The sequence below is a fragment of the Eleutherodactylus coqui genome, chromosome 11 (assembly GCF_035609145.1).
Source record: "Eleutherodactylus coqui strain aEleCoq1 chromosome 11, aEleCoq1.hap1, whole genome shotgun sequence".
In the NCBI taxonomy this organism is placed as follows: Eukaryota; Metazoa; Chordata; class Amphibia; order Anura; family Eleutherodactylidae; genus Eleutherodactylus; species Eleutherodactylus coqui.
The window spans coordinates 29,808,921-29,823,719 of record NC_089847.1 but is presented as its reverse complement, the minus strand read 5'-3'; the positions used below and the strand labels follow the sequence as shown (position 1 = coordinate 29,823,719).

At 41.0% G+C, this 14,799-nt stretch overlaps 1 protein-coding gene across 1 annotated transcript in view; it reads right to left on the bottom strand.

Annotated features, from left to right (window-relative positions):
* The window catches only part of LOC136582407 (cadherin-8), a 426,860-nt gene that overhangs the window by 90,947 nt on the left and 321,114 nt on the right, over positions 1-14,799 (bottom strand). The window contains exon 8 of the mRNA XM_066583436.1: positions 14,463-14,599. Coding sequence (XP_066439533.1) covers positions 14,463-14,599 — 137 coding nt within the window. The remainder of the gene's footprint in view (positions 1-14,462; positions 14,600-14,799) is intronic.

The following is a 14,799-nucleotide window of genomic DNA, read 5'->3' as shown; positions in this document are numbered from 1 at the left end:
TTTTTATTATAATATTTTCTTTTCCTGTTATCCTTCTGAAACTCTAATTCTTGGTATCATGATAGCTACAAATCTACTCAGTCAATGAAAGAACATAGCGCCGTGTCCCTTGACTAATTGACTAACAGGGAAATTTAAACCTACCAAGCGAGACGCAAATAATAGAAAACAAACATAAACAGTACAAACCACAATAAAAAGACAAAGGACAGAAAAAGCTGTTCAGCCATTCCTCATGTCATTTGTTCTTCTTCATAAGTTAACAAGATAGAAGCGGACCAGATTGCTGTGTGTACTACGGCAGACAATACAAATGAATGAACAGTCTATGCAGGGAGAGGATGTTCTCCGGGAGATGATGGTGTAGCAGAAGGTACGATGATCAATTTAGGTTTTAAAGAATCTCTTTCATTAAAATGTTTTTTTTTTCCCTCCATGTTCTGGCCAGATTATTTTAGGATTCTATACTCAGATGTTTCAGTATGTGGGGGGTAATAATTTCTTTGTGTGGTGCAGAGTGTTAAGGCAGCAGAAATGTAGTCCTAAGCTCTTGCTCACGACTAGAGAGGAGCGAGCGTGTTAAGGCAAAATACTCGAGCGAGTATTGGCATTTTCGAGTACATGCCCGCCCGTGCCAAAAGATTCGGGGCTGGCGGGGGAGAGCGGGGAGGAACGGGGGGGATCTCTCTCTCTCTCCCCCCATGCTCACTCCCACAACTCACCGCTCAACCCCGCCGGCCTCCGAATCTTTTCTCACCAGCGGGCATGTACTAGAAAATGGCAATAGTCGCTCGAGTATTTTGCCTTAACGAGTACGCTCGCTCATCTCTACTCATGACCTAAAGGTTGTGAGTTCATTCTCCGGATGGATCAGGTAGTCGACTCAAGGTTGGTTAACCTTCAAGAATAAGTTGGCGCTATACAAATAACAAGATGTATTTATTTTATTTAGATGTATTTCATCTTAAAATGAGATCCTCTTGAGTTTTTCGAGGGTATAATCATGACAATTTTTGTCCGGTGAACCCCAGGGATTTTGATAACATTTCAAGCTTATGTTAGTTATTTTCCTGCATACATCATTAAAGGGGTGCCAAGATTTAGAGTTAACTTCTATAGGATCAGTGATAACTCTGATTGATAGAGTCTGGGACTCCTCACTGATCACAAAAAGCCGAAGCTTCTGAATGAATGGAACAGTTGAGCGTGTGCTAAAGCTCCATTCATATCAACAGGGCTGCCATAGATAGCTGAGTTCAAGAGCTCCATTCACACAAGGGGAACAAGGAACTTCAACGTTCATGACTGTGTAGGTCCCACTGGTCAGAACCCCACCAATCAGATAGTTATCTCTAGAGATGAGCGAACATACTTGTTTTGAGCAATTACTCGATCGAGCATCGCTATTTTCAAGTACCTGACTACTCGGGCGGAAAAATTCAGGGGGCGCCGGGGACCGGGGGGCGGCGTGGTGGAGCAGGGGGTAGCAGTGGGGAACAGCTGGGAGCTCTCTCTCTCTCCCTCCCCCCCCACTCCCCTCTGCAACCCCTCGCTGACCCCCGGCGCCCCCCGAATCTTTTCACCCGAGGAGCCAGGTACTCAAAAATAGCCATGCTCGATTGCGAAATCACCCTTAACGAGTACGTTCGCTCATCTCTAGTTATCTCCTATCCTGTGAATAGACAATAGCATTAAATCTTTGCACAAAGTGTTTTTTGGCATGAAGGCAACCTATCAGGTGTGGATCCGCTTTCCCACACACTGGTTTGGCTTAGGTCAAACTGTGGGGATCTATGATTATCTAGGGAACACTGGTTTTCACCCTTGATCTCCAAAGCAGGATATGGCTTTTGCTACTGGGTCTCCAAGCCACTACTTGTGCAGACAGTCTTTGTGGTGTGGCAATACAAAGTTTGAAGGTTCTACAATTTTTTTTAAGGATGCAAAACAAAGTAATATAATAATACTATAACTGGAACACTGAACAAAATTAGAACCATACAATGCTAAATTAAATCTCTGTACAGATCCAACAAAATACCACCATATACTGTGAAAAAGAGCTAAAATCGAGAACTGTGGCAAGATAGATTTATTTATTCCATAAATAGGTTTACAGATAATTCCACTGCGTCAATATAACAGCATATCAATCAATCCACTTAATAGAAACACAGGAAAAACGTATCGGCTGAAGTGTTTCAGAGTGTACTGTTTAGTTATAGCCTCATGCTTGGTCAAAGAGGAAAATTATATATATCCTAAGACAGGGGCGTAACTAAAGGCTCAGGGGCCCTGATGCAAAAGGTGAGCTGCATGCTGCACAAACGCTTAACTTAAAGCTGCTGGGCCCCAATGCAAAACCTGTAACAGGGCCCCCAACTATAATGCTTTATTCATAGTACTGGCTCCCTATATGGAGAAGAGAGGTCTTATGGGCCCCCTAAGGCTCCTGGGCCCGGGTGCAACCGCATCCCCTGCATCCTCTATAGTTACGCCCCTACCCTAAGAAGGATATAATCTCTCCAGTATACATTTCATATCCATGTAAAGTCAATGTGATATAAAGATAGTGCAAAGCTATTGCTGTAATAATTGAGCAATGCAGCAGATAGAATTACTGTACTGATCAGGTTCTGGTTCGGAGCTTCTTATTGCACACTGTGTAGGTCGGTAGCGTGGTCAGGGGAAGCCAGAGGTCGGTACACAGGTACTCTCGGTTGAGGTACAAAGGAGCAAACAGGTAGCAGAGTCAAGTAAATCAGAGGTTGGTACACAGGTAGCAGCTATTTGTAGAAGGAGGAGCAGAAAGAAGAGGAGCTTGACTACAGGCTGGGAGCTCAATAATCACAGAAGGATGGGAGGTACTAGGCCAGGTTATATAGGGTAACTAATCAGGAAGACTGGAGCAGGAACAAGGAACAGGGACAAAGTTTAGCAGGGGAGCTGTTCAACACTGGGAAGAGCCATTGCCTGGAGCACAGGAGGTCCTGGGTTCGAATCCCCACCATTCAATCCTTAACTGTGTTAAGGTACCTTATGCGTTAAAATGACAAATCAGCAGTTACTCACTCATCGGGCTCCAGTCTCTGCCTATAGGTTGCTGTAACATCCCATAAACCTGCTGTAGGAGTCAATGACAGGGCTCAGCCATGATTGCTGGGTGCTATCATTGGGCTGTTGCATCTTGGTTATAGACAGACTCAGGCTGACTGCAGCCTGTAAAATAGGGATACCGGAACCGCCAGTAGGGGACAAGCAGAGAGCGGAGAGAGGTAACTGCTGATTTGTTATTTTAACATATGGGCGGCCCATTGATAGGGTTTCCTTAACTCAGTCCACCTCTTTAAATGATAGCTCCATACAGACACAATATCATACTGCCATGGTGATTGCGTAATGGTCCACATATAATGTCACTTCGGGTGCTGAAACAAATGCTCTTTATACCCACGCTGTAAAGCATTGCAGAGAATATACTGTAAGATAAAATAGGTTCTAACTTGAAAAACAGCGACAGATGCTCTTTACTTCTTGCAGTGCTATAGGGAGCCATGTGGTATTTTACCGTTTGCAGGCAACTTCAGATAGAGAATAGTTAAAACCATTAAGAGAAGAGAACAGAAATCAGGCAATTTAATTAGTCGGTATCTATAATCAACCATACATTAAACCAGGTACAGGATACAGTCATTCATGTCAGTAGGAAAGCGAGAAGACAACAAGAATTAGCAGGGCCCAGCGTGGTGTTAAGATGATAGATATGGACGTATAAAAGCTATATGTTTCCAAGGCAATTTACAATAATTATATAGTTTCAGAGAGTGTAATTCGTTTTAAAGATTACCACTGTGCTCCGGGAGAGGGAAAGTACGTTCAGACTATGCATTTATTCCAAAGGATAGCAGAAGGTCTGACTGACATTTTAAGGGAGAGATGTGAAGGAGTAGCATTTTCTGACATTTGCCAAGGAGTAGAAGAAACACCTTTTTCTGTAGATGATTATGGGAAATGAGGCATGGGGAGAACAGACTCAAAGACGCACTTAGTTTCTTTGTTTCTTCTACCTAGATTTCAATTGCCATACTGTAACACTGTAATGATATGTGTACTGCATGATTTTCACAATTGTGAGTAAATCATATCATTAACTTTCTAACAGGAGTCTTCATGTTAGACTAAAAAGGTTTGTGCCAACTTAAAAAAGTTATCCTCTATCCACAGGAGTGACGATAACTTTATGATCTTGGGGGTACAACCACTGGAACCCCCCACTGATATGTGCTTCAGTTGGTCTCTAGTGGTTGTGCAGGTGCACCGTTGCTCCGTTCACTTCAATGACTTTGATGGAAACTGACAAGTTCAAGGGCTTCAGCAATCTCCGGTACCCTTGTTTTCACCATCGATGGGTGTTGGATCTTCATTAAGTTATCCCGACCAACCAAAACAATTGTTTGTTAGGTGGAATTTAGCAATAAACTGTGATTACCCAGGCAGTTATTGGGAATGAATGCTAGCCCAAACATTCATTCACCAAATCATTGGACTGTTTGTTGGCTGATCGACCTGGTGACTGGGCTAATGATTGGGCCACTGATGCAACTGGATTGGACCATTTGGCGGCTGGTTATGCCTTTTCAGCAAGCATAGAAATGCTCGCTGTTCAAACCCATACCAGTGGTTATTGGGCCATGTAAGAGAAATCAAAATTGACATACCTTGTCGATTGGTATTTGTCGCATCAGACCAAGAATCAGCCCATGTAAAAGGACCCTTTGCTGAGCAATGACAGACTGTCATCATCTGGAAACAAGTTGGCTGCATTCTTTCTTTGAAATAATGTTCCTAGAAAGCATGTTTGTCCATTGCATGGTGTCATTGAACATGCATGACCCATTTGAAGAATCTAATAGCCAATGTGAACGAAAAAACAATTGTTGATCAGGCAAACATTCGTTCAGCAGTTGATTAATCATACTGCTATCTATCAGCTGTAATATGTTGGGGAACTTGTACAAGACAGTACAATTTCCCTGCAGTGCCCCCAAAGGTGAAATGAAGTATTACACTGATCTCAGTGATTACAATGGCCTGTCTATGTAATGCAGTGTTGTGCTGAGTCCTCCAGAGTGTAGCTGCTCTCCCCATTGGTTAATAGATGCAGGTCTTGAGGGTATTTGAAAATTCAATTAAAGACAATTTTAAGGTGAAGAAAGAATTTGGGAAATGGTGCCGTTTTAGAAAAAAAAACAGACCCTTTTTTTCAATGTCAGTCAATTCATATAACCCAATATAAATGCTGTTATATTCACAGTCTCTTAATGGGGTTGTTCCAGAATTTACTTTTAACACCTATCCACAGGATCGGTGATGCAATTCTGATTGGTGGGGGTCTCACCTTCTCATCACTCACAGTGACATCACATAGAATGGAGCGATGGACGCAATGTGTGACCGCCTATCTACTTATTTCAAGGCAGCTAACAGAAACAGCCGAGTGCTTGTATTCAGCTATCTCCAACAGTCTCATTGAAAATGAATGGAGCAGCACCGCAAATACGTGGACATTGCTCTATTCAATCTGCTCTGCACTGCAAAAAGCCTACAGTGAGAAGGACAGGGGAAAAATTACAGCCATTATGGGTATCGTTGGGAGTTTCACGGATAAGACCCCTACTGATCAGACTTTTATCATCTATCCTATGGATAAGTGCTAAAAGTTAATTCTGGTACAATTGCTTTCATATCTTGATAAAACTACTAACGACCACATGTCTGTAAGTATGTGTGTGAGTGATTCTCATGCTCCTACTCCATGGTGACATTATAGCCCCGTCCCTGGTGACATCATAGCCATGCCCCTGATGCTATCATATCCCCGCCTCTGCAGCATAGCCCCTCTCCCTGGCACCGTCATAGCTCCACACTCTGGCGCCGTTATGGCAGGTCCCAACACACTGAGAATACAACTAAGCCATTATTATGTCACACACAACTCAGTGGTCCTGACAGAAGACACCAACCTGCCATCACTACAGAGATCGGGTGGGCTGAACGACTTGTGGTGATGTCACTGCTGTGGGAGGAGCCATTCTGGAGTTTGGTAGTACTGTATACTGGATAAGCCAACCTGTGTGGGTGGAGTCAGGGATCACATGACCAGGGCCTTTAACTGTATTCCAGGAGCTGTGTGTGCCACGTGTGCAGTCAGCATAAATTTAGTAGAGCTGCGAGTGACTGTTTGTCTAATGTGCTGTGCGTGTAATGTTTATAGCCAGCATGGATGTATGCCATGTAGCACAGCTGTGTTTGTGACGTTCAGGACATGTAGCAGAGCTGAGTTTGCCACATGCGCATGTACTGCAGCACAGCTGTGTCAAGCGCATATAATGTAGCAGAGCTGTGTTTGTACGATGCGCATGTCATGTACCAAAGCTGTGTCTGTGACACCCATGTCATGTAGCAGAGCTGGGTTTGTAACATGTGCAGGTACTGTGGTACAGTTGTGCCTGTCAGGCGCATATAATGTATTAGAGCTGTGTTTGTAGCATGCACGTGTCATGTCATGTACCAAAGCTGTGTCTGTCAGGCGCATGGCATGTAGCACAGCTGTGTGTGACGTGCATGTAGCAAAGCTGTGTGGCGCATTGCACCACCAGAAACACTGGTACTATAATTTCCTAATAATTTTATAATGGGTCTCATTCCTAAGAAGCCTGGATAAAATCTGTAGATAACCCAGCACACAATGAATGCTTTTCTGAAAAGATTCTGGAATGATAGGACTGTAGGGCCAAATTCACAAGAGTGTTTAGAAACCTATCGCTTTTTCATCTGTGTGCAGTTCTGTATAACGTCCATCTCTGTTTTTTACTTCTGCTTGTTATTCATTTTTTCACAACCCCCAAAAAACGAAATCAGGCCCCAATTCTTTTTTCCTATATCTCTAAGAAATAGTTGCATGACATAAGGACAACACACGGATGACTTCAATGCGTGGTCCATTTTTCTATGTCCTTATCAAATTAAACAGGCAATTCTCATAACAACATTGGACCATTAAAGAACATCCTGCAATTTCTTTCACAACAAGCATGTATCAATGTGGGAAAAATGGATGTGTTAATTGGCACATTAAGCCTGAAGAAGAACCCTGCGTTGGTTCGGAAGCTCGCTATAACATCATGTATTTTTGTTAGCCATTAAAAGGTATCATATCTACAAGATTACGTGGTTTCTCTTACTGGGAACCATCACATTTGGCACATTAAGTACTATGTATCCATTGTCGTACAAGTCAAGTCTGTTGTAGACTCAGACAGCACAAAGACCAAACTTTTGTGAATTAGCCCTAAGGAATTTGACTAAGGGAGTTCTGCACTGTGTGATTATATCAGGGGGTTCCATCACAGCTCCCGAAAACAGCATTATGATGGGGCCCCCAAATAGAACCACAAGTTATTCTAAGCTTCAAATACAACAGAAAGTAACTAAACCCTTGCAAAATGGACAACACCAATGGTTCAGTTCAGGAGTTCCATCAGAATGCTACTTTCAGCAGTTGACTTAGTAAGATTTTATTAGTATTATGGTATGTTCACACTGAATGTTCGGCGTAGAACCTGCCTATAAAACCCCGGCAGAAATTTTTGACTATGCTCTTGCACTTTTTGCCATGCATCCGTATGTGGATTTAGTCCTGTCAATGAGCAAAATCCGGGCGTGGAATTTTTGATGCCTTTCCATGGAAAGAATCGGAACCCGCCTAATTAGTATTATTAACATCATCAATAGCAATAAAAATCAATTAAAAATAATTTACTATGAAAAAAAACCCACTAGTCAGCCGTCCCACACCCTGGCTGTCAATGGAGCGATAGATGGCTTTGAACTGCATAACAAATGCAGAACAGATAAAATGTATCCTGTGTGTCTCTTTAACTGCATGATACAAAAGCAACATGAAATAAAAGCACTCTGTAGGTAGCATTAGACCGCCATCCAGTAATGGACACATAGATGAAATCACATAGACGTGAAGCTGTCTTCCGAATGAACTCTGAACAAGTCACATTAGGATTCCGAAGAAGATTTTCCTATCCATTTCTAATAACTTGACTTGAGCTTCCGCTTTCTAAAAAAAATTGAGAATCTCTATCATGATCTCCTTCAAGCAACATTACTTTTACAAATACATATGATGTCTAAATTAACATTCAAAGCACTCTACCTCTCCATCTAAATAAAACAGCTTTTTTTGAAACGATTGTATTGACATGCAAAGATGTTCTCTGGTATAGTATAAGGTGAGCTGAATTGTAAATCAAGCATGCTCAATCATGATTCATCTATACTGCATCTTAAGGTTCTTACACAGAAGCGCTAAATGTATTCAGCACCGAAAGTCATCTTTAAATAAAACTTTGCAGCATAAAATATAGTCAGTTAATTAATTCTGACCCATATCAGCACTATGACATAGAAAAAAGTATTTCCTTCCCCACTTCGTACAACATCCTAAAATACTCTAAGTACTGCTAACTAGCCTCAGGCACCCTCTTGGTTGTTGCCCATTTGAACACGGTGAGAATATAAAATTGGTTGTTGCTGACAAGAGTTTAACCTCTTAGGCGCAAATGTAATATGAAACAGACTAAATAGAGTAAGATCAGGACAGATCAAGAAAGCCGAGATGCGTTGTATCGGTTGAAGTGGATTTTATTCCCCAACGAATGGTACATAGACCATGTACGGTAGCTAAAGATTTAGGTCATCTTAAAAAAGTGACAATTACGAACCCTTTTCCTAAATTGTATTTACCTTGGACTCAAAATTATCGACTGTTTATAGATATAAGCTACCTATACTTTATGTAATATATAGCCCAATGCCATGATGGGTCTAAGAATCTCATCCTGTTTTGGAAGCTTTGGTGTAGCTAGGTTCTCCTTCACCTGAGGGCAAAGAGACAGTTTGCTGTTCTAGCTCTGTATCTGAATACCTTGCCCAAGGCAGAATGGCTTAGCGGTGCCACCTGACATATAGCACCAGGGAAACATGCCCTATCTCACCCCATAGCTATATCAAGTTTGTTTGATGAAAAAAAAAAACACATGACATCATGCAAGGAGCTTTTTCGAAATATTGTAAAATCTCTTGAGGCTATGCAATTCTTTTTGTTCATATGGGAAAAAAAGGAATGATCTAACTTTTGACATGCTCTGTGTGTGCCAAATGTCTGTGGAGAAAATGACACACGCCAGCAGACTTCCTCCATTACAACTTTATGCTCAACACCGATAATTCTGCCCTTCGCCATGCCAAGCAAGCCCATTTCACCTCTCATTTCCTCACTATCCAATAATCTAAAATATCTCTTTGATACTTTTCACTCCCTCCTTAGCCCTGAAGTGCAGCCACCTATGACGGATCTCAGAGTAGAGGACCAAAATTCACAAAATCTGGCAGGAAATAATGTCCCAAACCCCAAGTAGCTCTAGTCCCCCCTCCCTCCTGCACCTCATCTGCTTCACTTTCAGTCTTCAAGCAAATAAAGGAAGAAATATCCAGGCTACTCTCTTCTCCTGACCCTACTTCCCTACCTATTGACCTCACACCTTCTCCAATCTTTCTCTTTGTCTGTCACTACTCATGAATCTAAACTATTTACCATCTCTCTTTCTTCCGGTATCTCTCCCTTTGTTAAACATGTTGTTATAATCCCATTCCTAAAAAAATCATCTCTTGACCCATCCTGTGCTGCTATCCGCTGACCCGTCCCTAGTTTTATCAACTAGTCTACTCTTGCTTAATCAGCTATCCCACTGCTAACTCTCTTCTCAACCGCTTACAATTTGGTTTTCATAGGATAAACTCTACAAAAATTGCCATTCTCAAAGTGTAAAATGATCTCTTGATGGCTTGGTCTAATAGTAGCAATTCTCCATTGATTCTTTTGGACCTCTCTGGATGTTTGACACTGTAGACCACCAAGTTCTTCTCTGAATTTTCCACTCTATTGGCCTTTATGATGCTGCTTTATTCTGGTTTTCCTCCTACTTGCCTCTCTCAGTGTATTATTTGACAGTGTTACTTCTTCTGTTCCCCTTGCTGTTGGACTTCCTCAGAGTTTGGTCCTAGGTCCTCTCCTTTTTTTTCTCTGAACATATCCTACTAGACAAACTATTAACAGATTTAACTTTCAGCAACATCTCTATATTGATGACACCGAATTATAAAGTTCTTCCTGAGACATCACATCCTCACTACCAGGGGCGTAACTAAAGGCTTAGGAACCTGGATGCAAAAGTTCAGCCGGGCTCCCTCACAGTGGTAAGATGCGACCCTTAGTAGTACACCACTTTACTACAAAATGCCAGTGATTGGTTGTCTACAGCTTCTAACATCATGTCCTCTCCCTATCTGAAACTAAATATTTCAAAAATTCAGCTTATTGTGTTTTTGCCATCTACTAACCGAAGTTTGATATTTTGATCTCAGTTTGTGTTACCACCATAACTCTAGGCAGCACCATCTGGGGGTTCATACTTAACTGAGATTTATCCTTAATTCCCTATATTCTGTAACTTGCACATTCATGTTACCTACACTGCAAAAACATCTCCAGAATCTGCCCTTTTCTCACTGTGCAGACAGCAAAAACTCTTATTGTTGCCCCAATACCTTTTTGTCTTGACTACTGTAATTCACTACTGATCAGTCTTTGGTTCACTAAACACAACCCTCTGCAATTCATCCTACACACGGCAACCAGGCTCAACCGCGGGATTTTGGTAGTGAATGTTTTACCACATTAAATGTCAATTGCAGATGGGCCGCGGGTCGGACGGCTTCCATTGACTTCAATTGACACTGTGCAAAAATAGAGCATGCTGCCAATTCGTTTTTGCTAGTGTGCAGGAAGAACCTTTTTTTTTTTTTTCTTTAAAGCATGCTATGAACGGTGATGTGGTCACTGGCCTCGGATTCTGCAATGCAAATCCATTCGTGTGCAGGCGGCCTTAATAACAAAAAGTCTTCATTTCTAAAAAAAACACAGAAAAAAAAGGAGTGCAAATTTATACATAAAACCGAAAACCCTCTACATAGCCTGACGAACATTTGCCTGAATGGCAAGTGATGTAAACGGGAGAACGAACAGTCGATGAACAAGCAAATGCTCGCTGGTTGGTTGCACCTTTCCATGTGAACGGCTCTGAGTGCTTGTAAAAAAAAAACGCAAATGAAATCTAATCAGCATGCTCTGTCGGCCATTGCTCATTGCATCAGGATGAGAATCGGACTGTGCAAAAAGACCCTTATACCTACGCAGCCTTATACTTCTGTATAACTGCGGGCCTGATAAGCCATTCCTCTAAAACATTCTGAAATCAAATCTGGTGAGGAATTTTAATGTGTATTTTTAAAAGCTCCCTCTTGTGAATAATGCATTTCTATATTTGCACTTGTACACGAAGTTCCAAGAAACATTCAAGATGATTATTATATGGAACAATTACAATGTATAACTAAATTCTAGCACAGTAGATCTTTTTCTAACAGCCACTTTCCAACATGCGTTATTTATTTTTCCGTAATTATGTTTCAAAAATGACACAAAAATTATTCCAAAAACCAATTACAACTCCCAAACAAAAGCTTTTACTGATAGTTTTTTGCCTTGTTTTGCCTTCCTTGACAACAAAATCAGCGTCAAAGTAGCTGTTTGGGACGCACTTAAGTATAAACATAGGCTAATTTGTCAAAGCAGACCATTGCTAGAGGTGACTCCTCTAATGATCTCACCAGTTCTTCACATAATTAGATTGTATTGATTTTTTTTTTTGTGGAATTATAGAATCTTAAAAATTACCATCTTGTTCTAATTATATAAAACCGCTATCATATGTGCTATCATGACTGTAAATAATAAGTGAAGTCCCATTACCAAAGTACAGTCTCAATGCAAGCAGACCCTACTATTTCACTGCTTCGTTGTCCTTAAAACTCAGACGCTCTTGTTTAAATACCTATTTTTAAGGACTTTCTAGGCAAGGACTGCCATGTAATCCTCTATAATTGGATGTTTTAATTGGACAACTTCTAATTAAAAAGTAAAAAAAATAAATAAATAAATAAGCCGTCTGGTACATATTAAAAAAAAAAAAGATCATGTACTGTATGTATGCAGAATGCTTTCTTGTACTGCCAATTAAAATCATAGTCTAGAAAGCAGCCCGGAACCTAATTAACTATTACTTTCACCTTCAACAATAGCATAGTTGTCGTAATAAAAGTAGCAAAATCTTTTTCTGTTGACAAACTTAAATTGTTGGATAAACACTGATTGTATCAATAGGTCAGTTCTAGCGGAACATTCGTGTATTGGAGCAAATAAACCAAATTAATTTGCAGATTTTCAAAGCGAAAATAAGGTAGAAGCTAAAAAATGGGGCTTGTCTAACATGGAAGAAGGACACCGAAGACAAGATTTTATTAATATATAGGAATGTATAGATGTCTTCACCCTTAATTCGGCTTGGATGTAATTAAAGGGGTGTTCCAGTAAGTACAAATTTTAGTGCAAGCCCAGTGACTTCTCGTAAAATAATAAACCAGATGATACCTGTTTTTCCTCTTCTGCGCTATGATCTAAGCAGCTCCAGTCCCCTTGGATTCCTTTCACTTCCAAATAGCTCCATCAGGAGGCTTTCTAAGCATGTAACAGTTTCAGCCAATCACTGGCTTCAGCTCTACCAATGCTGAGCATGTGACCAAGCTACCTGGAACTGAGCGGCGACCAAGCAGATTGCAGCTGCAGGGACTGAAGTGCAGGAGAAGGCTAAACAGGTAAGTATCACCTGGTTGATAATTTTGCAAGAAATCACTGGGCTTATGCTAAACATTTAACTCCTTGGACAACTTTCATAAAATCCAATATCCTCATGATATAAAAACATTCCCATTCTTGGGCCATCCAGTCGAAAAGTGTCTAGTGCAGGGTCTGAAGGGTGGAGCATGATGGGGATTTTATACCAATCAGCCATAACATATAAACCACTGATAGTTGTTGATGGGAATGACATTGAATTTCTCATTACAATGGCCCATGCCAAAAAGTAGAATATATTAGGCAGCTGAATAGACAATTCCTAAAGTTGTGTTCTATATTGCTTTGGAAGCACGAAAACGGGCAAGTGTAAGGATCTGAGTGACTTTGACAAGAGCGAAACTGTGCAGTCTAGACAACAGGGTCAGCGCATATTCAAAATGGCAGGTTATGTGAGATGTTCCCAATATGCCATGACTAGTATAAACCAAAATGGTCCAAGGATGGACAACTGGTAAACCAATGAAAAAGTCATGGGTGGCCAGTGCTTACTGATGAGAATGGCGAGTGAAAGCTGTCCGTCTGGTCCAATCCCACGCTAGTGCTACTGTAATACGGGCTATGACAGAGAGGGGTCCAAACACAGGGCATTGCAGCTTGCTGTATATGTGGCCGATTAGCCACAGACTGGCCAGACTGTTCATGCTGACCCCATACAACCCTGCCCAGAACTAGGCTATTAGGCAGCCTGGTCTGATAAGTTGTATTTCCTTTCACATCATGAGGCTGGCCGGGTGAGTGCGCACCCATTAAATGGTGAGGAGATGGCACCAGCATTCACTATGAGAAAAAAAGACAAGTTGGCAAAGGTAGTATTATGCTCTGGCAAATGCCCTTCTGGGAAACCTTGTTTCCTGGCATTCATGTGGTTGTTGCTTTGCCACCTCTCACCCACTTAAAATCGTACAGTCCAAGTATATCCCTTTATAACAATATTATTCCTTTATGGTAGGGGCCTCTTTTAGGAGGATAATACACCCTACGACGCTGCAAAAATTGTCCAGAAATGGTTTCCTGAACATGACAGATCTCAATCTGAATGGACATCGGTGGGATAGACTTGAAATACAAGTATAATTCATGGAGGTCCTTCTTCAAAATTTATAGGGCTTAAACAATCTGCCAATGTCTTGGTGCCAAACACCAGAGAACATCTTCATAGTCTTGTGCAGTCCATTCCAAACCAATTTTAGTGGCACGAAGGGGCCTACATGATATTGGAAGGGTAGTTTTAACCCTATGGAGTATCAGGTGATCTTTGACGTTCTTTAAGTCTCTGCATCATGCATCAACCCCTCCGGCTCTGCACTGGACGTATCGCAATATACGTGACTTGCCTGGAGTGTTCCTTATGCACTTTCAATCCTGCAGTCCTACAGAAAACCCCAGATAACATATCATGTGCACATTTGTACTTCATACAAACTTCATTCTAAAATATATCAAGTTTTGATAAACTTATTGGTATATTGAGGCAACATCTTATTGATAGTTGACAGATTTGACATCATTAAGAAGAAACCAGATATATCATCCAATGAACATTAAGGTTATACAATGTTTGCAAACTTACTAGTTTCTGTAGCCACTACTGTGATGTTATGCCACATAGTCGTCTCTCTGTCTAATGCAGTAGCCAATGTTATTTTGCCATCATCTGCGTTAATATTAAATTGCCGGTCAAGATCTGTATGCCGATCGATAGAAAATCTATAAATAACGAAAACATCATAAATATTTAAAAATACAATAAATGCACCATTTATTTTGCTGTCTTCACAAATAGAATTTTCACAGTAGACATCTAAAGTAACATCGGCTATTTACTCAGTGGCGCCATATGTTACATGTTCCACAAACACTCGGTAAAACAACGGCAACATGATAAATAGACATCGTCAATGAGGAAA